At 42.2% G+C, this 27,069-nt stretch overlaps 2 protein-coding genes across 2 annotated transcripts in view; both read right to left on the reverse strand.

Moving 5' to 3' along the window:
* The window catches only part of ZNF185 (zinc finger protein 185 with LIM domain), a 47,180-nt gene extending 23,676 nt beyond the window's left edge, over positions 1 to 23,504 (reverse strand). Inside the window, exons 1-11 of the mRNA XM_044682603.1 lie at positions 23,477 to 23,504; positions 22,145 to 22,268; positions 21,429 to 21,494; positions 19,712 to 19,750; positions 18,869 to 18,946; positions 17,739 to 17,828; positions 13,875 to 13,958; positions 7,725 to 7,817; positions 6,674 to 6,766; positions 3,735 to 3,818; positions 3,259 to 3,357 (exon numbers count right to left, since the gene is read on the reverse strand). Of these exons, the coding sequence (XP_044538538.1) occupies positions 3,259 to 3,357; positions 3,735 to 3,818; positions 6,674 to 6,766; positions 7,725 to 7,817; positions 13,875 to 13,958; positions 17,739 to 17,828; positions 18,869 to 18,946; positions 19,712 to 19,750; positions 21,429 to 21,494; positions 22,145 to 22,268; positions 23,477 to 23,504 (878 nt within the window). The remainder of the gene's footprint in view (positions 1 to 3,258; positions 3,358 to 3,734; positions 3,819 to 6,673; positions 6,767 to 7,724; positions 7,818 to 13,874; positions 13,959 to 17,738; positions 17,829 to 18,868; positions 18,947 to 19,711; positions 19,751 to 21,428; positions 21,495 to 22,144; positions 22,269 to 23,476) is intronic.
* Positions 1 to 27,069, reverse strand: part of LOC123253629 (zinc finger protein 208-like) — a 274,976-nt gene that overhangs the window by 96,183 nt on the left and 151,724 nt on the right. Inside the window, exon 6 of the mRNA XM_044682794.1 lies at positions 25,934 to 25,953. Within this exon, the coding sequence (XP_044538729.1) occupies positions 25,934 to 25,953 (20 nt within the window). The remainder of the gene's footprint in view (positions 1 to 25,933; positions 25,954 to 27,069) is intronic.

The following is a 27,069-nucleotide window of genomic DNA, read 5'->3' on the forward strand; positions in this document are numbered from 1 at the left end:
ACAGAGTCAAGTTCTTTCTTTTTTTTTTTACTCAAAAACTTTTATTTAATTAATTAATTTAGAATATTTTTCCATGGTTAAATGATTCATGTTCTTTCTCTCCCCTCATCTCACCCCCTCCCATAGCTGATGCACAATTCCACTGGGTTTTACATATGTCATTGATCAAGACCTATTTCCATATTATTAATATTTGCATTAGGGTGATCGTCTACATCCCTAATCATATCCCCATCGAACCATGTGATCATGCAATTGTTTTTCTTCTGTGTTTCTACTCCCACAGTTCTTTGGATGTGGATAGCATTCTTTCTCATAAGTCCCTCAGAATCATTCTGGATCATTGCATTTCTGCTAGTAGAGAAGTCCATTACATTTGATTGTGCCACAGTGTATCTGTCTCTGTGTATAGGGTTCTCCTGGTTCTGCTCCTTTCAATCTGCATCAATTCCTGGAGGTTATTCCAGTTCACATGGAATTCCTCCAGTTCATTATTTCCTTTAGTGCAATAGTATTCCATCACCAACAGATACCACAATTTGTTTAGTCATTCCCCAATTGAAAGGCATCCCTTCATTTTCCAGTTCAAGTTCTTAGTATATGTTCTATTTATCCATCCATTCAAGAAAAGTAACTAAATAGAATCTTGGTCTCAGGTTATGCTACTAGGACTATGTCCAAAGGAGGTTACTGATAGTAAAAAAGACCTCTATGTCTAAAAAGGTATAACAACAGAATTTGTGATAACAGAAAACTCAAAAAAAATATATGCTCAATGGTTGAGGAATGGCTGGACAAACACCAAATAGACAGAGAATTTCCATATAAACATAGGGATGGAATTGAAGGACAAAAATGAATAATTCAAAAAGATGTTACAAGATTTATTAGAAAATGATGCAGAATGAAGGTAGCCGAGCCACTTCTCTTCCATTGCCACAATGATCCCAACTACATAAGGGTCAACATGGAGAAGCAACACAATTCAGATCAAATACAGTGGCCAACATTAATACCCTAATACCAAAACTAAAGGATAGAGTCTTCCTTTCTGTTAAGAAGTGACCATTTGTAATAAGGAAAAATACTTGTACAAAAATATTCATAGCTGCACTCTTTGTGGTGGCAAAAAATTGGAAAATGAGGGGGTGTCCCTCGATTGGGGAATGGCTGAACAAATTGTGGTATCTGATGGTGATGGAATACTATTGTGCTGTAAGGAATGATGATCTGGAGGCTTTCCATATGAACTGGGAGAACCTCAATGAACTGATACAGAGTGAAATGAGCAGAACCAGAAGAACATTGTACATAGAAAGTAAAACATTGTGGAAAAATCCAATGTAATGGACTTTGCTACTAGTAGCAATGCAACAAGCCAGAACACTCCTGAAGGACTTCTGTAAATGAATACTATCCACATTGAGAGAAAGAACTATGGGAGTAGAAATGCAAAAGCAAAATATATGACATCACTTACCACATGTATATATGGGGATGTGATTTGGGGTTTAAGCTGTAAAAAATCGCTCTACAGCAAAAATGAATAATATGGAATAGGTATTAAATGATAACATTTGTACAGCCCAGTGGAATTGCTTGTAAGCTCTGGGAGCAGGGAGGGAAGAGGGGAAGGAAAGAAAATGAATAATGTAAACATGGAAAAATATTTTTAAAATAAATTTAAAAAAAAGAAAAAAAGAAGTGATCATCTGCATTTGGAGGTGGGATATTCTTTGTAAATGTGTTTGTTTGGATGTTTTGTGAGAAGTTATTTTGTATCCTTTTTTTCCTTAAATAAAGAACTTAGAATTTGGAAAGAAAAGTTCCCTTCCCCCTGCAGTTCCAGACTTATTAGTTGTGCGATTGTAGCTAAGTCAGTTCCCTGAACTAGTTTCCATTTTCCTTGTCTGTATAATGGTGAATGTTTTCCCTGCAATTAGATTGTTCAAAGTGTTGTTGTAAAAGGCCAGTGGGGGAATGGATATCAAATGATTTCTAAGACATAATGAACTCAGATCATGAGAGTGAGCTAATTTGGACTTAAGGTGCTAACTCCTGATGTCTTTCTTAATAGCTAGAGATTGTTTAATCCCAACTCCTCATATTATAGTTAAACTAAGGCTCAGAAAAGGAAAATGATTTGTCCAGGCATCCAGGAGTTCAATTCAACAAGCTATCTGTCATACTAAGTACCTACCAGCACAAGTCACTGTCCTAGGTACTAGTGATAAAAAGACAAAAAAGAAGAAAAACTCATAAGGAGCTAACATTCTAGTTAGTGTCCCAGTAAGGACCGGAGCTAAGGATTCCTGATTTCTTCCATGTTTGCTAATCCAAAAGAATGAATTTCTAACAGTTGAATATCAGACACTATGACAAGCTAGGTCTGAGTTAGAATGGTTTCTTAGTTCCTAGGTATGGGCCCTCACTCCCCAGCTGTCCCACTAAATGCAACATTTAAAGGTGGTTATTACTGCTGAGTTGTAGGGAGGACACAGAGGAGAATAACATGGTATGGGCAGTCAGGGCAGTCTCTGATCTTTATCATTAGTGGGAACTCTCAAATCGATGAGACCCCAGTTCACTTAATAGTATTAATAATTGTGTTATATAATAACATAATATCTGAGGATAGCTGGTATAGAAATACCATAGATATCACTTTCAAATTTGTATAGACCCAGAGAAGGTAAGCCAGTTTGTCTAGGGCCATATGGCTAGTGTCAGAGGAAGGGTTTGAATTCAGGCCATCCTGACTCAGTCACCTGGCTGGTTTCCTACTTCATTTGGAATGCTTGATGCTGTGGAACACATAGATTTTGTGATGCATGATGTGAGTGGAGGTCACTGTTGCTGCAAATGCGTGGAAGAATGTGTTTCCTTCAGAAGACAGTGATGTGGGCATATCATAGTTAGAAAAGGCGAGAATTCTTACTGTTCTGCTGTCAACAGACCATGAAGAAAATTGCCATGTAGTCACTAAATTGAATGTGAATTTGACTCATTGTAACAAATATTCTGCTCTGGTGCAATGAAACCAATTACATTGAAAATAGTACATTTTTTCCCTCTTGGGTGTAGTTCTGGCTGTCTCATTAGTTTTACTGTATGACCTTGGGCAAGTCACTCACCCTTTGCAAGTTTTTGTTTCTTCCAGAGCAAAATGAGGGCCCTGAACAGTTAGAACAGTCCTAATAATTAGAGCTGCACTAAAATGGAATGGATGGCCTGGGGAGATAGTGAGCTCCCTCTCACCTTAGTTCCTTGTGTTCGACAGGTTGCAGTTTAGCAGGGCCCTCATAGGCTCCCCCTTGAGTGCTACTGATGAATCGGTCACTATAAAGGAATGGAGTCCTGCATAGGAAGGGAAACATACTTGAGCCATTTCAGCAGGACTCAGGCTCAGCTAAAGGCAGGCTGCTGAATAACCAGAATGTCTGGGTTTGTCAACAGTGTTCACTCAGGCCTGCTGTGGAATCTACAACACAGCCCACAATCCACTGCAGAAGGGTGAAGGCTAGGGAGCCAAGCAACACAACTGAAGGTCAAAGGTCTTTGTGGAATTTCTCTCCTGTGGATCAATCTGTTATCCTAGCTACATTCCTGTGCATGGACTATCCTGTCTGCTCTATCTCTCCCCTTAAGAATGCTACTGTGCTGTAAGGCCAATGGTCAACAGATTGAGGCTGACGTCTGGAGTCTCACTTCTTCCATTCCCTCCTCAGACTTACCCTTTCTTTGAGGTAACTTCTTCATCCAGATCATGCTGGGAACCAGTAGAGCCGTGGTTACTGTCAGTTGACCAGGTGCTTGACCTGCCAGAGGAACAGACCCATTATTAGCTTCCGGACTCTGTATCTCATCTCCCTTAACCACAAGCATCTAGTGTTAAAATATTAAGCATGAGAACTTGGAGATTGATCTCCTTGTGGCAGCTTAGTTAGTCCCCCATACATGGGTATCTCAATTTCCTCATCTGGAAATTGGGGGCGATTCCAGACCCAAGTTCCAATTCACATTTGAAGTGTGTGGCTCAGCCAAATATAAGCATGGTAGGGGGAGGAACACCTGGTCATGTAGAAGTTACAAGGCCATATTTGGGCTCCATATCAAGAAAAATTCCTAGCCATTAGAGTTGACCTAAAGTGGAATGCATGGCCTGGGGAGGTAGTGAGCTCCTCCTCACTGTTGGGGGAAGTGAGGGGACTTCAAGCAGAGGTTGGATAATCATTTGTTAGGGTTGTAGAGAGGACTGTCAGGAATGAGCTAGATAACATCCTGAGAGTCTAAAGGAATAAGTCATGGGATTCTTGCCAATAATTGAGCAATATGAAATACAATTTGATTGCAAGGCATTTCCCTGCACCAGGCCCTGGTTACTCCATCTGTCAAATGAAGGAGCTGAATAAGATTATGTCTTTGACAGTTTTTCAACACTCGGGTTCTTTTCTCTCTCCCAAGGTGTAAGTTCATCAAGTGTCATGGACTGGATTGATACCAACCCAAGACTTATTACGTGCCAAGTGACAGACACTGGGTGACAAGGACAAAAGCAAAACAATATCTTCAAGGGGCAAGCCTTCAAAGGGCTAGCATGCTATTGGGGGTGGGGGAGATAGCATGGGCACAGACACCAAAATGGTGTGAAGTGATGTGGGGAGGAAGGTACCCAGCAGTTGGATACGGCAGGAAAGGGCTCCCCTAAAATGTAGCATTTGAGCCAAATCTTGAAGGAGACTAGGAATTCTAAGAGACAATGGTGAGGAGGGACTGCCAACCATTGCAAAGCCCCCAGAAAAACAGGAAATGGAGTGCCAGAGATTCAACAGGTTCAACCTGGGTTCAACAGGTTGCAGTTTACCAGGTAATTAAGCAAGAAGGCCAGTGTGAATGCACTATAATGTGTGTGAAGGGAAATAATGATTGAGGCCAAGAAGTTAGGATGTGGCTAGATTGTGAAAGGCTTTAAATGCAAAAAAGAGTTCATATTTGTTATTAGTGGTAATAAGGAGCTACTGGAATTTTTTGAGTAGGGGACTGACATAGAGTTGTACTTAAGGAAAGTCACCCAGGCTGCTATGTGGTAGACTGAATATGGACTGAAGTAGCAAGAGATTTGAGGGAGGAAGACCAGCTAAGAGATAAGAATCTGAACGAGTGAGGTAGCTGACGCAGGAGAGAGACCCTGGAGATGGAAAAAAATGATCTGGCAATTGACTGAACTGGAAGGCTGAGGGGTAGTGGAGTTGATGGCTGCCAAGGTTGTAAGCCTGGGGTACATAGAGGACTGGGGCACCCCTGACGATGATTAGGAAATTATAGAGAGAGGAGGGGTTGGAGGGGAAAGCTAATGAGATATCTTTTAGATATGTTGAATTTGAGAGGCCTAGAGGCCATCCAGTTAAAAATGTCCAAAAGATGGGGGCAGCTGGGTAGCTCAGTGGATTGAGAGTCAGGCCTAGAGACGGGAGGTCCTAGGTTCAAATCTGACCTCAGACACTTCCCAGCTGTGTGACCCTGGGCAAGTCACTTGACCCCCATTGCCTACCCTTACCACTCTTCTGCCTTGGAGTCAATACACAGTATTGACTTCAAGACGGAAGGTAAGGGTTTTAAAAAAATGTCCAAAAGAAAATGGGGAAGGACCTGTTTGTACAAAAATATTTATAGCTGCCCCTTTTGAGGTGGCAAAGAATTGGAAACTAAAGGGATGTCCTTCAATTGGGGAATGGCTGAACAAACTGTAGTATGGTGATGGAATACTATTGCACTGTATCCAGAAATAACTGGAAAGACCTACATGAACTGATGTAGAATGAAATAAGCAGAACCAGGAGAACATTATACACAACTGAAATATTGTGGGATAATCAACTGTGATAGACTTTGCCACTAACAGCAGTACAATGACCCAGGACAATTTTGAGGGACTTATTAAAAAGAATGCTATCCACCTCCAGAGGAAGAACTGGTGTAGTAGGAATGCAGATGAAAGCATAGAATTTATCAATTGTTTATTTGGGTTTATGTTTTGGAGTTTTGGTTTTATTAGATTATTCACTTATGAAAATGAATAATATGGAAATGTTTTGTGTGATCATACATGTATAACCCAGCTTGAATTGCTTGTTAGCTTTAGGAGGAGGAGGGAGGAAAGGAGGGAGACAACATGGATCTATAACTTTGGAAAACTTATGTGGAAATTTATTAAAATAAAAAAATAAATAATTTTTTTCAAAATGGCCAATAGGCAGCTGGTGATGCAAGGCTGGAGGTCACATGAGAGGTTAGGACTAGACAAATAGACCTTAGATTCATCTGCTTAGAAATAATAATGAAACTCATGAGATTTGAGAAGGTTACCAAGTGTAGACAGAGGAGAGATGAAAGCCTAGAGCAGAGCCTTGGAGAACACCCAGAGTGAGGGATGGATGGGATACAGATGCTAATCTAGCAAGGGAGGCCAAGAAGGTGATTACTACTTTCTCCAACTAGTACAGACATCCCAGTGAAGCCTGACTTCACAGCTTCCTTCACTTTTGTAAGAACCTTCAGCATGACTATCAAGAGGCTCACTTAGAGCTAGGGGCACAGTGCTAAACAGCCCTGAAGCTGGCCAGAAATTCAAGATGTCTAAAAGGGTCAGAGGATATCCTCTAGGCCTTGGTACCTGTCGGCATCGAGATGGGCATCTTTGTTCTCTTCTCTGTGATGGTTTGTTCTATTGCTGGAAACAACTCTTTCCCTACAGTCCAAGAAAGCTCTAGAGAGAAGAGATAATTAACTTTAAGGAAGGAGGCTGCTTCTATCCCATGGACAGTCATCCTTCCTCAAGGAACTCAAAAGTTCCTTAGATATTTGTCTAAAGCCTTTGTTTTAAGGTATCACTCATCTCCCTGATCTTCTGCACATATGTGTGCACTCCCCCCCCCCCCAGGTGTAGGACCCTGCCTTGTAACAAACAACAACACTGAAGCAAAAGCAAAAGACACAATATCTGACAGCATACACCCTGGTCCACATCTGCAGTATATTTCTCACAGATCTTTTCAAATAAGTCTCAATGATCCTCATAGACAAGAGTCTGCTCTGTCAAAGAAGCCTGGATACCATGTAAGAGAGCTGGAAGGGGCTTAAGTAAACATCAGGCCCACCTATTTTACATTAGAAGAAACTGAGGCCCAGGAAAGGTATCTTGCCAAAGGCTACATGGCAAGTTAGTGGCAGAGCTGAGAGTAGAGTCTTAGTTCCTGACTCCCAGTCCAGGGTCGTTTCCACTATATCTCTATTGCCTCCTAGGAAAAACCTGAATAATGTACTTGAAAGGGAGAACTTCATCAAGAGTCATCCAGCTTTGTCTTTAGTTTGGAGGCTTGACTTGCTGAAGGAACATAATTCTGTGATACAAGCCTCTCTCACCCCCAAGGCAGAAAGACCATCCGGAAAGACACATGGTAGGACTCAAATGGGTTTAACTGTCTCTTTTCCTGAGCACTCCACATTCCTACATACATACATATATACACACACACACTCACATGTGCATGCACAGATATATTTATGAGGTAAAGAAGGGGCAATAGGTTACACTAGCAGTTAAATGGCAGAAATTCAGGATGCATGTTAAGGGACAGAAAAGCCTCTGATGTTCTTTCTGGTTCACTTCTAACTGCCAGCTCTCCTGTCCTCTGCCCAATCCCTTGCTGCCACCACCATTTTACCTCTTCCGATTGCTTTCTGGGGAAAGGTCAAGAAGAGTGGATTCCTGTTTAGGGTCACGGCCCTGTAGAGTTCGAGTTTCTTCTCTCTTCCCACTAAGGAAGGGAAAAAAGTATGATTTGATTTCCCCTTCATTCCATCACAAATGATGAATCACTGAGGATCACAGAACATATAGGGTCATAGATTCATAACTGGAAGGAAGGAACCTCCAAGGTAAAAAAGATCTTGGAGACCTAGAGATAAAGGGACTTGTCCAAGATCATACAGGCAGCAAGGGTCAGAGCTAGGATTCATACCCATGTCTTTGGCCCCATTCTTATGGTTTCCTTCTTTGCTTTGGGGCCATATGGAAACATGGTACAGGTGCAAAAGCATGGGTACAGAGCCAGAGATCCTAGGTTCAAGTCCTGCCTCTGATCTCTTTATTACCTTTGTGGCCTTGGAAAAGTTTCTTCATCATCCTAGGCCCCATTTCTTCCTCTGTAACAAGATATGGTCAGACTAGAGGATCTCTGTAATCTCTTCCAGATTACTGGATCTTTGATCCCAGGATTTCTGGCTATTCTCAACTTGTTCCACACCTAGCTCATGTGAAGGATAGCCTTGGTGAATCAACTTTTTTCTCTAGACTAGCTTTTCATAAGTATTCCTTTTCAAACATAGGCCTGTGTGGATTTTCTATCTGTATAGAAAATCAAGTTCCCATACTATTTCTCTCCTTGTGAAAACCACTCAAAAGTAAAAGTCTAAAAAAAGCTAAGTCTGGAGTCACAGGAAACTGGGTTCAAATCATGGCTTGGCCTAGATTTAACTCCATGACCTTGACTAAGTAATTTCCCTTCCCCTGAGCTCAGTTTCCTCATTTATAAAATGGGGATAAGAATATCTATACTACATACTTCCTGGACTTGCTCTAAGGAAAGGACTTTGTAAATTCTTAAATGAGAGGCATTCCTATTTGCTCTCCTTGTCCTTTTCTCACACAGTACTTCTACTTTCTTTTATAAAAAAGTGGTGATGATGATAATCAGAACCACCATCCCAAGAACTTCTTCAATTACTCCCTTGTTTCACAGAAAAAATAAATATACACATTTTGCTTTATACCATCAATTTGTTGTTGAGATTTGTGCATTAGTCAGTTTTTTTTTGTAAAATGAATCATAGCTCCTCATTAATACTGTTATCATTACAGATAAAATAGAAAAAATTGGGAAACCTTTTAGAGGCATGTCTTTGCCAAAAGATACCTTTCTAATAAAACAGTTGCAATGCTTTACTGTAGCAATAGCATGAGGCCAGAGCTGCCCAGGATCTGCAATCACTTGGGGAACTCTTGGGAAGCCTTATGATTCTGGAGAATAGTCAGCACTGTTTTCCTCTAGAGTAGACACATGTCAACATGATGGTTTTGAGTAACTTAACTTCCCATACAGTTTCTGAGTGTAGGCTGCTTGTAGGGATGCATTTGGAAACATTTGTACAATGATTCCCAGTGTTTTTCTGGTGATGAAGATTCTGAGGTCTTGGGTAGGGGAAGGAGCTCCCATTATATCAACAGGCGGGTTCCCATTCTGTGGCTGGTTTGGAATGTGGGTCTCTTGTTTGCCCTCTGGCCTACATTTTTGTAGGGACCCTGATAAGATATAGGACATTTAGAGGAGGGTGACCGAGATAGAGAGGGGACCAGAAGCCTTGTCATATGAGATCCAAGTTAAAAGATGTTTAACTTGGAGAAGGGAAAACTAGGAAGGATATAAGAATTCCCTTCAGACTTTCTGCTTGACCTTGGGAAGGCAGAATTAGAATTAAATGGTGGAATTTAGAGGTGAGTAGATTTCAGCTCAATACAGGGCACAGTTGCTTGGCCATTAGGATTGTTCAACAAAGGCACAATCTGTTTCATAAAATGGTGATCTCCCCGTCCCTGTCATTATCCAATCAGAGGCTGGATGACCACTTATTAAGGATGCAATAAAAGAGATTTCTTCTTTAGGAAACTAGACTAAATTACTTTGAAGGTCCCAAACATTGAGAGTCAATGATGTTCAACCCTCCTCCCCCCAAACCCTTAACCTTTTCAGAATCACTCTCAATTTTCGGAATCCCTAAACCTTAGAAGTAGTCAAGCAAAAGGGATGAGCCTTTTGCAAGATAGAGGCTGAACAAGGTATTAAATTGGGATTCAGGGGAAAAAAGGAACTGGGAGTCAGGAAACATGATTCCAGTCCTGGCTTTGCCACCAATTACCTGTGTACTCTTAAACAGTCATTGCCCTTCTCTGTGTCTCAGTTTTTGATTCTGTTATATAATGCAGGTTTGCCTGGATTGGCTGTTCCCTAAGGTCTTTTCTGGCTCGGCCAGTTTTACCTATTACCTGAGTCTAGAGACAGTATCCTATCTCTATGGCAACAGCTCTACGGTAGATGCTGTGACTTATCAGGCGACCACAGCTCGATGAAAAACATCTATTCAGCCCACCCAGCTCCCTCTGATCTGATTCTTTACTTGTCACGTAGCCGCCAGGTTTTAATGTGGCTTCCCTGCTGGGGTGAGAACAGGCTGGCCACCCGACAAGAACATCTTGGTCTGCTTGGCAATTACGCTTATTTTTGGAAATGAATAAATTGGCTTTCTGGACCACATCAGCCATATCTGAGTCATTTCCCCAGAGCCTGATCCTTAGTGGGGGAGCTCAGGAAATGAAGTCTCTCTGCCTGTCATGCTGAGGGGCCAGCCTCTGTACTAAAGATGAGCCTACCAGGGGTCCAATAGGCTTGGTTAAGCTTTCCTCACCACTATTACCCCATTGTGAGCCTTTCCCATTTTATTCCCCTTCTTGGTTTTTTCCCTTTTTGTATGTGAAGGTGGGTGAGGGTAAAGGAACATGTCTACATATCTGTAAATGGGTAGTTGGCGTGGGGGGCTCTGAGGACAGAAGAATGTGCATATGAGGTGAAGTGGCAAAGTGGCAGCATGGTAACTAAGGGAACCCAGAGGAAGAAATACACCACTTTGAAGGGTATGGCTATTTAAGCATGTGGGGGCAACACATGGCTAGAGAACTGAAGGGAAAGGGAGAGTGATTACTTCTGCAGGCAGATATAAGTCAGCCATTGCTTAGATCTGGCAATAGTAACTGACCCCAGTAAATCTTTGCTATATGAGGAGGACCCAGTCTTCCCTTTCATAGGTGTTTGACTCTACTGTCCCAGTGTGCTGTACCTCTGGGAAGGTCACAGGCTGACTGTGGTGCTTTTGGCTTTCATCTCCCCCAGTTCTTCCTAGATACCTTGTGTGCTATGGGTGTGCTTGGGACCCACAGAAAGGTAGGATCAGCTTACCAGAAGGATGAATGTGCACACATGACAGCTTAGATCAAGCCTAGCTGTATATCTCCCAAGGGGATCAATTGGAGGTCTTGCCTGGTCCCCTAGAATCTTATCTGAGGACCTCTGGTGTTACCATTCCACTAGTGCGGGTGTATTTGAACCCATACCTTTCCTCTGACACCCTGGAGGGTGTGCAGTCTATTATCTAAAGCAGTGGTTTGCAAACTTTTTTGGCCTAGTACCCCCTTTCCAGAAAAAATATTACTTAGCGCCCCCTGGAAATTAATTTTTAAAAATTTTAATAGCAATTAATAGGAAAGATATATGTATTAATGTTTCTACCTTTTTCGTAAAATATAGTAAAGAAAGGTGTAAATTAGAAACATTGAACTTTGAAATTATGAAACTATTTATGAACTCAGAAATGCACCTGTGGCCATCACCTCTTCCCTTGATCACTGCAGCACCCACTAGGGGGTGGTGGCGCCCACTTTGGGAATCACTGATCTAAAGGCTCAAGAAACAGCCGTGTGAATGGCAGACAGTGGGGCCCCAGCAAGGGTGGTCCACTGTCCCTGCACTGCCATTAACTGTACTCTCTCCTAAGCCATGTACAGTTCCATTGGCCTTCTTTAAATGGTACTGGGAGCAGACACTGGATTTCGCTCTGAAACCCTGACTTCTTCCTTTTATGACAGATCAGGAACAGGTGGTCCTTAGAGTGGATGGTTCCTCTGATGGGCTGAAGGATAGAAGCTACCTACTGGGGAGATTTCAGCAGTATAAGGTGGGCTACCTGGATGGTTTGAGCCTATACCCATCACAGCAGAAGGAAGACCATTTAAAGAAGGCATGAATGGTATGGAACTAACCTATCCTATTGACCTAGTGTTGACAGGATAGGTGGGTCATCTAGGTCAGGTTTTAGGGCAGGCAGTATAGACTCATCATGGATAGCATCTGAACAGGAATAGACTGGTCAGAGCAGCCCACCTTTAATCAGAGCCAGAGAAGTGGACTGGAACCTCAAGTCAAGGGAACCTGGAGCCCACAGCCAGTGAATAGCTTACTATCTGAGAACATGGAAGGCCAGGAAACTTAGAAGTGGGGGAATGGAGTAGAGCTTCTGGCAGAGAAGCCTTTTAAGCCTAAGGGCTTGGCCTGGGTTATAAGGACTCAGGACAAGAAGATACAGTTTGGTCCTCTGACTCTGCCCCTGGAAGAACCTGGAAGGGACATGGAGGAATAATGAGAGCTCAGAGTACTCATAAGCATCAGTCAGAAGGCAAAAATCAAGATGTGGAGGAGGGTACAGGGAGTCCTGGATTCGGGAGCACACATACCACTGACACTGAGTCCTGATCTCAAATTAAGACTCCACAGTTGGTAACCCTGGGGATAGTGGCCAACAACCTCCAGTAACAAATGCATTTATAGCCATACTGTACTGGACCTGCCTTATCTTCTTTGATCTATACAACCACTCTGGGTAGGAGGGAGGTATGTACTATGGGCTACAATTCCCATTTTAGAGGCATAGAAACAGACTTAGATAACAGTGCCTTTACCTGCACTCCTGAACTCTGGGAGATGAAAAGTGATCCCTGGATTTGGTTCCAGACCAAGCTGAGCAGCCTGCTCTCTCTCCTCTGCTCACATCAGAACTATGAGAGAGAGAGAAAGAGAAAGAGAGAGAGAGAGAGAGAGAGAGAGAGAGAGAGAGAGAGAGAGAGAGAGAGAGAGAGAGAGAGAGCTTTAAACAAGGACCAGACGCATATACTACTGGAGGTGGGGTTGTTAGGAGCCTGGCCCCTAAACCATTGGTTGGTAGAAAGGAGGGAACAGAGGATGGGAGGGAGAAGAGACAAAGAAGCCCCTCTAGGAAGCTGGAAACAGCTCTGCAAGGAAAGGCCAGGGGAGAGGGGAAAATATTTTTTAATTACTTTTAATTTCAACTCTTTTTCAATACGAATTTAGGAAACACCAACAAACACAAACATTTCAATAATCGAAGACCAAAAAGAGAAAAGCATAAACTACAAACTTCCACTGTGTACACATTTTTGAAAAGTGTATAATAAATGTAACACAATAATAGCCAAACTGCCAGAGAGAGTGTCAGATTCAAGAAACGTTTAGTAAAGCCTCTACTCTAGTGTGGGTACAAAGGTAAAAGAGGATGCACATCTGTTCTCAAACCTTAGACTCTCTTGGGGAAAGGTATGTCCTCATATAAGGAAGCTGGGTTTGGAGATAGGCCATCAGGGCTCAAATACAGAGCTTTGTAGCGTCCTAGCTCTGTGATCCTGAGCAAGTTGCCTAACCTCTCTGGTTTTCAGTGTTTTCTTCTGTAAAAGGAGGGGACAGGCTCTAAATCTATGAATGAACATTTCTTCCCCAGTATTATGATTTCCTTGGTGAAGGAAGCACCCAGTGAAGGCATTCCCTCTACCAAAGCAGGTCTCCACCCTTCTGCAACTTCTGGCCTGCATGGCAGGTAAGGGTGGGCCTTGGACCTAGGTCAGAGCTGACTCCAAGGCCTGCTCTCTATTTGCCATGCTATGCCATGCTACCTTTCATGAACTAGCTGATATATACCAGAAAATGAGAGTGTGCATAGGAGAGCTCAGTTAGAATGGCTTCTACAGCCTTCCCTTCTCCCCTGCAAGGCTCCACTCTGGGGGATGGAGAGCTGGTGCTCTGGCTCTGCTGAGTATAAAAGGAGATCCCTCTTTAAGCTCATTGCCCTTAGGGAAACTGGGGCTGGTAGGGGAGGTTGGGGCAAAGTGTATATTGAAACAAATGGAAAATGACTACCTGTTGAGGCCAAAAAGCTGTCTTGTCAAAGCTGGCAGAGTCTGACTTCTCTCGGGAGGGGCTTCCTCTTCCACAGCTTCAACCCTTCAAGGCAGTAACCCCCAAAAAATTTAGTAAGAGAAGCAAGGGGTCGCTGTGCCAGGCAACTCCCTCATTTAGTCAAACACTTATTTTTTTAAAGCAGAAGGCCAACCCAGAAGCAGTCTCCCATCCCATGAGGGGACCTCAGGAGGCACCTTCTTCCTTCTTGGTGCACTCCCCTTAGAATGGGGAAGAGACTGTTCAGAACTCCCCAAGCTGGACAGCTCCTTGTTCTTTTAGGAAATCAAAGTTAGCTGATTCAGGCCCAGGGACCAAAAGTGGGAGGGCTCACTCACAGCAGTCCTGGGTACCCCCAGCACTCCCCACCCCTCTCCAATCCCCTTTCATTCTGCAAGGGCTGGAGTTGAAGGCAGCCCTTTCCAACCATCTACTTCGGGACTGCTCTCAGTCTGTGGAAATGATCTTCCAGCTCTCCTCTGCCAATAAAGAAGCTTGCCTGTTTGGTATAGAAGTCCCCATGGCTACTCTCATTTCCTTTAAAGTTTTGTAAAACCCTTTATATACATCACGCATTAAATGCTTACTATGTGCTAATTCCCTGTAAGGTAGGTGCTATTACGAACTCTATTTTAAAGATGAGCAAACTGAGGCTGAGAGAGGGGCCACAAAGCTACTCTGAGTCTGAGGCAAGACTTCCAGGTTCTAAGGCCAGAGGTCTATCTACCACAACAATCTGCCTTTCCAGGGAAAAAATATTTTCTGAGAAGCCAAAATGGGTAACTATTCCTTCATTCAAGTTCCTGCAAATCTTTAGTAAGATGATGCACTTTTTCCCATGGGCAAAGGAGCTTATGGTTTACTTTTTTGCTGGGCAAAGTGAAGAGATCTCAGATCTGTCTGTGACTTCCAGCCCCATAGTCTATCTGGGCAAGGTCTTTAACTCCACTTCCTGAACCAGGCTGTGAGCTCTCTAAGACAAGTAATGCCTAGTCAAACACTCTCCAGGGCCTCCTCTGCTCCAGGTGAGCCCAACTCCACCCCACTAGTAGGGGAGGAGAGCCCAGAAGGGACCTTCTTCTTAGCTTAGGAAGAGAACGCTAGAATCTTCCTCACTAAAACTTTACCTCTTAGCAATAAAAGGAGGTGCTGTGTCTCGAGGGGAACTCCTGGAAGGAGAATACAAAGACAACACCTTAGGTGTTGGCCTGTAGGATTACAAAATAAAATGTGTGACACTAGACTAACACATTCCTTATTGCCCCAAGACCAAATTCAAATCCTTTATAACCTTGCACCCTTTAAGTTATCCCTGTCTCACTTGGTCCCCATCCCATGGTCCCCTTCTTTTGCTCCTCTTCTGCCTTGTCTTCTACCCTACCTTCCAGGACAAGGTATACAGCCCACACCTCTCTCTGCCTTCCTTCTCCTGCTACATGCACTAACACCGAGTTCTTTTTGGCAGCAGATAGCACATAAGAATGTTCCCAAGTGGCAGATCTCTGAAGTAGATTGCAGGAAGCTTGGGCTCTAGAAGAGCAGAGAATGGGGAAGGTGAGTTGGAGGAGAGGCCAGAGCCTAGGGCTCCAGTTAGACCTCCTTCCCAACCTCCTTCCTATATGGCAAGTTCTGCCCAACTTGCCCACCTGGCTTGTATGAAAGATCAGGGGTTCCCAATACTCTGTTTATTTCACTCAGCCCCACCCCTATTTCAATTAGGTGAGCTTCACCACTATAACTTGCTAGGAGTTAAATTCTTCCTGAGGTAGGAACTCCTCCACCCCAGGAAACTGAGGGCCATCCTTACAACTTGAGTTCAAATAGCCCTTTAAGGATCCCTACAGCTCTGCCCTTTTCAACCACCACTGTACCACATAGGGTGGTCAGGACTAATTACAGACAAGGAAACTGAGGCTTAGAGAGGTAAAATGTTTGGCCTATGATCAACACAGCTAAGAATAGAAACTTGGTCTCAATCCTAGGTCTTATGACTCCCAATACAGGAATTCTTTTCCATTGCACTGAGTTACCTCTCAATCACATTAATGTCTGATTAAAATCAGCCTCATTAACTGGGAAATGAGAAGAGAGAACAAGAAGGCCCATATAGTGGACCCCACTTCATTGCCCAGATCTTTCCTTTCCCATCATTTCTGTCATGTTAACACATTAGTGATAGAATGGGTTGTGGGGGAACCTCACCAGCTTTTGAGTCAGAGGACCTGGGGTTAAATCCCATTCCTTCTTTTTATCTTGGGCAATTTCCCTTCCCCCAAACCACCGTTTCCTCATCTATAAAATGAGGAGGGTCAGATTAGATGATTTCTCAGTCCTAAATCTATGTTTCTTGAGATCTGACAGTTTTTAAAAACTGGACTCATGATTTCTTTGGCATAGAGTACTCCTAGTAAAGTAAACACCTCTCAATGCAAACCGGCACTTCCAGTCTTGGAGTGTTTGCCTCTCAGATGTCATTAGCATTTGAGATTCCTTAGAATGGATCCCTAAGGTGGCTAGGTAGCACAGTAAATGGAGTGCTGGCCCTGGAGTCAGGAGGACCCAAGTTCAAATCCAATCTCAGATACTTACTAAACTATGTGAACCCAGATGACTCACTCAACTTTGCTTGCCTCAGCTTCCTCATCTATAAAATGACCTGGAGGAGGAAATGGAAAAGCACTCCAGTATCTCTGCCAAGAAAATCCCAAACAGGGTCAGGTATGACTAGACGACTAAACATCAGAATGGATCCCTTCTTCATGCAGAAAGGGCTTCTTCTAATTCACTTCACACCAAAAGTATGTATGTATGTGTTGGGAAATCAGATATAATAAGAATCTCAGCTCTCTCAAATAAGTTGAGTAGGTTCTACAGCTAAGTAGTGGTGGAAGCTACTGAAACATTCAGAAGGCAGCTGGTAATGATGGAACTCTAAGTTTGGGGGAGGTTGATACACCAGCCAGTCTCCCTAATTTTACAGAGGAGCAAAGTGAGGCTCAGATCACATAGGTAAGCAAGTAGGAGGGTTTTTATGTGAATTCAGCAGGGCTTCTCAGGCAGCACCCCAGGATCCAAGTCCATCATATCTACTATCTTCCATCTGTCTAAGGAAAATCCCACCCTCTCCATCCTAAAAGGGTGCACTAGGAGGCACAATACCCAATGGCATAAAGGTTCGGAGAGGAAGTGAAAGGGAAGGAATCTCCTTGTGTTCCTCCTCAAACCTTTCTAGTCATTGTACCTTCTTTGTTGCTCAGTAACAGAAAAGAGTAAATCACTATCATCTTCTCCTATGGGGTTTCATCTCTTTATGTAGGGTGTGCTACAGGAGAGTCTTCTATAAACTGGACTTCACCTTAGAGATCCAAATTAATTTGACCTACTCATAAACTGACAGATTATAATAATAATAATAGCTAACATTTGTATAGCTTACTATGTGCCAGGCACTGTGCTAAGTGCTTTTCAGATATCTCAATTGATCCTCCCAACAACGCTGCAAGGGAGGTGCCATTATTATACCCTTTTTACAGATAAGGAAACTGAGGCAGACAAAAGTTAGGTGATTTGTCCAGGGTCACACAGCTAGTAAGTGTCTAAGGTCACATTTGAACTCCGGTCTTCCTGACTCCAAGCTCAGTATTCTATCCACTGCAACACGTAGCTGACTGTAGGAAGAAACTGAGGCAAAAAAGTTAAGTGGCTTACTCTCTTGACTCTGACCTGGCTATCCCCGAAACACGGTCCTTCCCTTACTCATGTCATAGACTTTTAGAACTGGAACACAAGAAAAATAAAAGGGGGTCAATCCTGAAGCACACTCACATCTTCTTGCTGAAGTCATCATTGATCTTATAGCTGGAACCCGAGAGCCGGGGCAGGCTGGCACTGAGAGCTTTTGATGGAAATGTAGATCTGGAAAAGAAAAGCAAACTTGATCAGAACCTCTTTGAAGCTGTCCAGGATCCCAAACTTATGAAAGCTTGGTACATCAGACCCATATACGGATCCAAGGGAGTCACTTCTTAACTTACGCTTTCCTTTCAAAGTCAGCCAAGGCCATGGAAGAGAATACTAACAACAAAGGCTCTCTGCTCAGCCTTTGGTGAATGGAGGCCTTGGGTACCCCAGAATCCCAGGGATAGGGAATGGGTGCAGGGATTGTGGAATATACATTCAGAGTTCTTTTCCAAAGATTAAGTATGAGATATATCTCTAGAGAGACCCATTTTGGGATAGCACTTTGTAATCATACAATGCTATAGAAATTTGAGGCTACACTGATGGGCTCCATGGAGGATACATGCATGGCTCATATGGCTCACCAGAGCAATGGAGATGAGTACCAGCTTGAGCTATGCTTGGACAGGCTCATCACCAGGAAGATGGCCACTGGAGGAGGAACTGGACGGCTCCAACAACTCAAGAATCCATCAAACAAGCCATTTCTATGTATTGGGGGTGGGGGAAGAGACTAACAGCATCAGTGAAGGGAATGTTTATCCTCTTTGGGTAGTCTGGATGTGAAACTTTTGCAAATCTCTAGATATATCAGTTATTATAGACACAATTATTAGAGGGATGCTTTGAGAAGCCAATGAAAGCAGTAACCTATAAAATGCTCAGAAGAGGATGCTAAGTATAAGGAAGGGTCTCAGACTGAGCTCTAGCAGCTAGCATAGTACCTGGCACACAGTAGGTGCTTCATAAATATTTGGTGATTGACTAGATTGTGTTCCTCTCAGCAACAGCCAGCTTGACTGCAACCTGGATGGGCTCTTTGCCATAGCTCAGCACTAGCCAACTCCACCCAAAGAGCTGTTGGCTCCTCCCCCTCTCTGTCCCCCACAACTTGACACTTGCTGTCTGAGTTGAGAAGTGCCCCATAGTAGGGTCTGCAAAAGGTCATGAACTCTTTTGACGAGGATTCTTCTAGTACCTCCCACCAGACCAACCTTTTGGGTTTTTCAAAAGTAGTCAGGAATTGGCTCTGTGGCAGAGGTGTGCTGTCAACTGGCTTGGTGAACACGCCCCTGTATGGACCGGAGGAGGAGATATCCCATTATTGTCCAAAATAACTTAGAATAAGATGCAGAGGAAATCCACTGAAGGGGAGCACAGCTAGAATGAGACTGGAGTTGGGCTGGGATACATTTGCCGGAGAGGTGGAGCTATTTCTTATAGGAGTGGCAAACGGGCTTGCCCACAACACCAGGATCTAAGAGAAGGAGGGCGTCTCTTCAAGTTGGACCAAGCTCCTACCAAACTTGCTAGGAGATACCCTCCTTTCCTATGGCATGACATTTTGCCTAGCTAGAGTCAATCTCATGGCTCCCTGGCTATCACACTGCACCCGAGGGGGATTGGTAGGATCATCTTGGATCCTCTCATTACAGAGGATCTCTTGCCCAAGATACTCACTACCCTGGAAAGTGTCTGCAGAGGCCCCAGGATGCAGAGGTAATCCTTCCTGACCAGCAACCTTGCTTTAGCTCCCAACTCTGATTTTATTAGACTTTCTAGGCAGGCCCTTTCAGACAAACTATTCTGAAATGGGCCCTACCACACATAAGGCTAAGTAATGAGTTTGACCTTCTTAAGCTCCACTGCATTTCTTGGTCTCAGTCACCCACTAATTTGACCCTGTTATTTCCTTTGCCTCAAAATCCCTGGTGGGAGATTTGAACTTGCTAGGTAGGCTATTACTCTCTAGGCTAGAAGCCCATCACTGCCTTTAGCAAGTACTGAGAACCCCACCATTCCTACTGTTTCCAGCTCCCCTGACTGTTAACACCCACCTGATAATGTAGCCTGCTGAAGGCTTGGTAGCTGTAGGTCTGCACAGAGAGAAAAAATAAATCAGAAGCTGCTAGTTCCAACTGGAAAGGGGAGGCACATCAAGGAAGGTGAAAGACCACAAAGGCATCCAGAGTTAGGAGATAGGCTCTGTCCATTACTTTGTACGGAGCTTGTTCGAATATTGCCTATTGGGACAGTGGCCCTACCTACTCAAGAGGGGATAGCAGCCTGACCTGTGTGACCTTGGGCAAGACTCTCAGGCTTTCCTGACTTCCCTTTCATCACCTGTAGAATAATGGGTTTAGACTATATGGTCTCAGAGGTCCTTCTAGCCCAAGTTTTCTGATTCTTTGAAAATGAAGGGGCTGGATTATAAAGGTTCCTTCTAGCTTCAACATTCTAGGCCACTAAGAAGCAAAGATATACTGCAAGGGGTCCATTATCTATTTATCACTTAGCGCCTATTTTCCAAAGGAAAGTTACAGTACAACATTCATATGTTGGGAGGCTCTCAATACTTATAATTGCAGCCCTTGGTTAAGAACAGATTTGTTCAACTATCTCCCAGGGAGCTCTAAGCACTTCCAAGATAGTATTGTCAGGATCCCTTGGACAGCATCCTTCCCCCTGGTTTGTAAGTGGCATGCACCATGTACGCCACCAAGAGGTTGGAGTAAGAAGTTAGTAAGAAGGCAAACTCTTGGAAATGTGTACTGATGGGGATCTCTACAATTCTCTCCCTCCCTTCCTCCTTTCCTCCCTTCATTCCTTTTAAAAACCCTTACCTTCTGACTTAGAATCAATACTAAGTATCATTTCCAAGGTAGAAGAGTGGTATGGGCTAGGCAACTGGAGTTAAGTGGTCACAGGGTCGCAGCTAGGAAGCATCTGAGGCCACATTTGAACCCAAGACCTCCTATCTCCAGGCTTGAATTCTACAACTTTCAAAGTATTTTTATGTACCCTCTCATTTGATCCCTCCAAAGCAAGGCATATACATGAATGAGAAAACATTTATTAAGTACTTACCATGTATTGTGTGAAATGCTAGGGATACAAAAAAGAAAAAGCAAGACAATCTTTGCTCTCAGGGAGCTCACACTCCAATTGGGAGAAACAATGCATAAAAGAGTTGCTCAGCCTCAGGGTGTGTAGAAAGGCCTGAAACTCAAACAGAGCCAATAGCAGGGCAGATGGCAAGGTCCAAGAGGCCTTAGGGTGCATAATCAGATGACAGGGCACAGAGTTCTCCAATTTTATGAAAAAGGAAAACTGAGGCCCAAAGAAGGGGAAATAACTTTTCCATGAGCCCACAGCTAGTAAATGGTAGAGCCAATGCTTCCATTCAGGTCTTCTGACCTTTCGAAGCCAGGGCAGCAGACATGGGATAACAGAAAATCTCCTCCCTAGCATGGAACATACTTCACCATCTATGATCATTGACTGATCAAGCCAATTATTCTGGGTCTAAAAATGGCAGGGAGGAATTGTTCCAGTGAGTGAGTCTTCCACAATACATAGAAATGTACTGAATGTCATGGACATTCATATTACTTCTGGCCCTACTTCCTACAGGGCTCTCAAAAACACTTTGATCCCCTGCATTTCTACCACCTATCTGTGTTGAGAAGTGTTAGGCTAGATGAAAGGGCTACCCTTTATCTAGTGGACTATGTTCCTGCCTCAGTGAAGTGTGGAAAGGTATCTTCATCATACCTGTCCTTCCAGGTCGTTATGAGTGGAGGTGTAGCTGGGCAATGCTCCTTGCTTGGAGGTAACTCTCTGGAGGAAAGAGGTAGGATTTTGCTGAAGATCTAGGCAATAGTATCCTCTCAGAGCTACTTATTAGAAGGGAAAAGCAAATGTACCTTTATCTCATGTCCCCACCCCATGTTACTGGCCCAAATCTGCCTCATATATCCAGTCAGTATATTCTCTTACCCCTTGTTACCCTCTTCCACCTAGTACTTCTGTCTGATACACCTGGTGACCTCTGGGGCACACTGAGAGGAGGCTCTTCCTCCCTCATTTCTAGTTAAGAGGTGAATGAGTGAGAAAGGATGTAGGAACTGACATAAGATATCTGAAAGTTTAATCATTAACAAGTTAAGAGTCAGGAAGGTACTTACAAAGGGTAAGTGTGCTAGGAAAGGGGAAAGGGTTTTTAAGGACAACCAGGGATGAGAGGCACCATGAATCAGTTGTGGTCAGACCTAAAAAACTTTGTAGCTTCCCCCCATCCACTGCTTCAGTCTTGACTTTGGCATACTAGTTAGAGTCTGACTCTTGGCCAAACTGGGCCTCTCTCACCATCTTTATTAGGACTCCTTTCCTTCTCTGCCCTTTTCTACCCCTTCCCTACTTCATTCAGGCAGAGGCTGGGGGATACAACCTTCAAGAGTCACCATCAGGAATTTCTCTAAAGTACTCACATGGTCTGACCTTCTGTATCATTTGGTTTGTGAATCCAGCTCTTATCACCTTTGATGATGGCTCGGACTTTCATTTGTTTGATGACATTTTTCCGATCCTCATCTCCAGAATGGGAAGCAAATCCTATAAAGAAAAAAGGGAAAGTGGAATTGGGAGCAGTGGGGAAGAATGACCATATCATGGAGAAAGATGAACTGGGTGTTTGTCCCTCAAGCCCATTTGTTCTGAGGGTCCTACTTATCTGCTTCCTACTTCAATTGTGAAGGACAATCATCTAGATGTTAGCTAAATAAGGCCCTATGCCTGGGTCATCACCATCACTGGGGGACAATATTCAGTGATTATGGATGGTAAATGTGGCATTCTACCATTAATCTGTAGTTAGTCTTTTTAAGTATTTTTGCTGCTCACTCATGGATAAAAATAAGTAGAGGACACTAAGATGATCTTTGCTCAAATAAGTGGTAACAATTGAAGACTAAGGAATCTTTATCTCTGACATATATGTCCATTGTTTACTCCAGAAACAGAAATGGAGGCTGAGTTCTGCCCATTTCTACTCTAGAGGGTATCTGTAGCCCACAAACTTTTTCTACCCAATGCCATTTTACAGCTAGAGAAAAGAAATCACATATAGAATGGCCCATGGTTTTAGCTAAGTCTGCACAATGAGTCACTATCAAAGTTTCAGCAGCAGCTTCACCATGTCACTGGAAGTTCTGAGTTACACATAGAACCCAGGACTAAAGGAGCCATAGACTTCATCATTTAGGGAGCCTCTTATCCCAGCCAGATAAGCATGATAATGTAGACAATGGAATTCCACTTTGTGAATTAAATAGGCAGCTGCAGTGAGAAGTTGCCAAGGTGAGATCATATAATAGAACAGGTGAGGACAGAGGCTGCCCACAGGTGCCATGTGATGGAGGAGAGAGAGAACATCCCTGCTAGAGCCAGAGGAAGGCCTCCTGGACTGAGGTAGTCTTAGTGGAGAGAAGAAAAGAGTCCCCAGTGCCCAGGCTAATTTATGCTACAGTCACCAGTCTGAGATAATCACATTCTTTCCTAGGGAGAAGGCCTCCTTGAAGCATAAGTTTCCAGGGCATGGAGTCTCACAGACTGTTTCCATATGTGCTAACAGATGGTGGGGACACTTCAGTTACTACTCAATTAGAGAAAATGGCTCCTAGCTTAGGCCATTGGACATAGAGCCTTGCATGGCATTTCCAGTTCAACCCACTCATCTGAAAAGTTCTCAGAGAGCAAAGGAGAGGGGAAGAAGCCTGAAAGAAAGGGATGGAGATTTGAGAGGCAGAAGCCAAGGGACTTACCTTTGGGGATCTTTCCAAAAGGCATCATATTGTAGTTGTGTATTTACAGGTCAGGGCAGTACAGCAAGTGGTTCTGAGGGAAACAAGACATTGACTGTTGTAGCTTCCAGTGGCAGAAGTTGGTTCAGTGTCCCAAATTCTGCCACACCAAGAGCTCCACAAGATGGCAGTGGCTTCTGCTACATACCTATGGACAAAACCCACGAGCTATTTATGACCTCAGAAGCTCTGAGCAGCTGAGTGTGCCCAGCTAACTGATTTAGACCAACCAAATACATGAAAAAATGAAAACAATTCTTGTCCTCAAGGAGTATCCATTCTGTTAGGAGGAGGAGGAAAACAATATGCAAACAGATAAGTATATACATAATCATTTAAGAAGGAGAGAGAGAGAACACTAAGCACTATAAGAAAGCCTTCCTGTAGGAAGTGGCCCATGAACTGAGGTTTGAAGTTAAACTTTCTGGAAACAGAGAGGATCAAAGATATTGTGTTAGAAGGGACCTTAGAGCTCAACTAATCCACCCTCATTTGACAGAGGAGAAAAATGAGGCCCAAATAGATAAACTAGATTGTCTGTGACCACACACATAAGAGATAAATGGAAAACTCAGGATTTGAACCTAGATCTGCTGATTATCTGCCACTGATACAATGCACCTACAAAGTAGCCTTCTTCCTTCAGCCTCTTTAAAAAATGGCCCAAAAAGTTATTAATTAATTTATTTATTTTTAAGTATTTTTCCATGGGTACATGATTTATGTCTTTTCCCTCTCCTTTCCCTTCCCCCTTCCCAAAGCTGATAAGCAATTCCACTGTGTTACACATGTATTATCACTCAATACCTATTTCCATATTATTCATTTTTGTAATAGAGTAATCTTTTAAAAACCAAAACCCCAAATCCTAAACCCATACAAACAAGTGATAAATACTATGTTTTTCTTCTATGTTTCTACTCCCACAGTTCTTTTTCTTGATGTGGATAGCATTCTTCCTCATAAGTCCCTCAGGATTGTCCTGGATCTATTTGCTATTAGTAGCAAAGTCGGTCACATTTTATTGTCCCACAATGTTTCAGTTTCTGTGTATAATGTTCTTCTGCTTCTGCTCATTTCACTCTGTACCAATTTGTGAAGGTCTTTCCAGGTTATATAAAAATCAAGCAGTCCATCATTCCTTATATCACCATAGTATACCATCACCATCATATAACACAATTTGTTCAGCCATTCCCCAATCGAGAAACATCCCCTCATTTTCCAATTTTTTGCCACCACAAAGAGCGGGCTATGAATATTTTTGTACATTTTTTACTGTTATCTCTTTAGGGTACAAACCTAGTAGTGGATCAAAGGGTATGAATTCTTTTAAAGCCCTTTGGACATAATTCCAAATTACCTTTCAGAATGGTTGGATTCATTCACAACTCCACTAGTAATGCATTAGTGCCCCAATTTTGCCCCATCTTCTCCAACATTTATTTTCCTTTACTGTCATATTGGCCACTCTGTTAGGTGTGAGGTAGTACCTCAGAGTTATTTTGATTTGCATTTCTCTAATAAGGAGGGATTTAAAAGACTTTTTCATGTAATTATTGATAGTTTTGAAATTAGACCTCTGTCAGAGATTTTTGTCATAAATTTTTTTCCAGTTTTTTTGCTTTCCTTCTAATTTTCGTTGCATTGGTTTTAGTTGTACAAAACCTTTTAATTTAATATAATCAAAATTATTCATTTTACATCTTCTAATGTTCTCTATCTCTTATTTGGTTTAAAATTCTTTTTTTGCCCATAGATCTGACAGGTATACTATTTTATGTTCCCCTAATTTACTTATAATTTCTCTTTTTATAATTAAATCATTTACCCATTTTGAATTTATATTGGTACAGGGTGTGAGATGTTGATCTAAACCTAATTTTTCCCATACTGTTTTCCAATTTTCCTAGTAGTTTTTGTTAAATACTGGGTTTTTATCCCCAAAGCTGGGATCTTTGGGGAACACTAGCTTGCTAAGGCCATTTATCCAAAGACTATTCCATTGATGTACCCTTTTCTATCTCTTAGCCAGTACCAAATTTTATTGATGATCGCTGCTTTATAGTATAGTTGAAGATCTGGTACTGCTAGGCCATCATCCTTCACATTTTTTTCATTATCCTTTGATATTCTTGATCTTTTGTTCTTCCAGATGAACTTTGTTATATTTTTTATAATTCTATAAAGAAGTTTTTTGATAGTTCGATAGGTATGGCAGTGAATAAGTACATTAATTTAGGTAGGTTTGTCATTTTTATTTACATTAGCTCATCTTATTCACGAGCAATTAAAATTTTTCCAATCGTTTAGATCTAGTTTTATTTGTGTGAAAAGTATTTTGTAGTTGTGCTCATATAATTCCTGAGTTTCTCTTGGCAAATAGATTCCCAAATATTTTAGATTGTCTAGAGTGACTTTAAATGGAGTTTCTCTTTCTAACTCTTGAAGTATATAGAAATGCTAATGATTTATGTGGGTTTATTTTGTATTCTGCAGCTTTGCTAAAGTTATTAATTATTTCCACTAGCTTTTTAGTTGATTTTCTCATATTCTCTAAGCATACCATCATATCATCTGCAAAAAGTGATAGTTTAGTTTCCTCATTGCCTACTTAATTCGTTCAAATTATTTTTCTTCTCTAATCGCTATAGCTAACATTTCTAATACAATATTAAACAGTAGTGGTGATAATGGGCATCCTTGCTTCATTTCTGACCTTATTAGGAAGGTATCTAACTTGTCCCCATTGCAGATGATACTTGCTGATGGTTTTAAATAGCTACTGCTTATTATTTTGAGGAAAAGTCCCTTCTATTCCTGTACTTTCTAGTGTTTTAAATAGGAATGGGTGTTGTATTTTGTCAAAGGCTTTTTCAGCATCTATTGAGATAATCATGTGATTTTTGTTAGTTAGGTTGTTATTATAGTCAATTATGTGGATGGTTTTTCTAATATTAAGTCAGCATTGCATTCCTGGTATAAATCCCACCTGGTCATAGTGAATAATCCTTGTGATAACTTGCTGTAGTCTTTTTGCTATTTTTCTATTTAAGATTTTTGCATCTATATTCATTAAGGAGATTGGTCTATAGTTTTCTTTCTCTGTTTTTGGTCTTCCTGGCTTGGGAATCAGTACCATATTTATGTCATAAAAAGAATTTGGTAAGACTCCTTCTCTGCTTATTTTGTCAAATAGTTTGAATAGTATTGGGATTAGATATTCTTTAAATGTCTGATAGAATTCACTTGTGAATACACCTGGCCCTGGGGATTTTTTCTTAAGGAGTTCCTTAATGACTTATTCAAATAAGTATTCTATTTCCTCTTTTGTTAATCTGGAAAATTTATATTTTTTAAAATATTTATCCATTTCATCTAGATTGTCATATTTGTTGTCAAATAATTGGGCAAAATAGATCTTAATAATTACCTTAATTTACTCTTCATTGGAGGTGAGATCACCCTTTTCATTTTTTTTAACATTTATTAATATTCATTTTTAACATGGTTACATGATTCATGCTCCACCTTTCCCCTTCAACCCCCCCCCC

Source organism: Gracilinanus agilis, chromosome X, assembly GCF_016433145.1.
Source record: "Gracilinanus agilis isolate LMUSP501 chromosome X, AgileGrace, whole genome shotgun sequence".
Taxonomy (NCBI): domain Eukaryota; kingdom Metazoa; phylum Chordata; class Mammalia; order Didelphimorphia; family Didelphidae; genus Gracilinanus; species Gracilinanus agilis.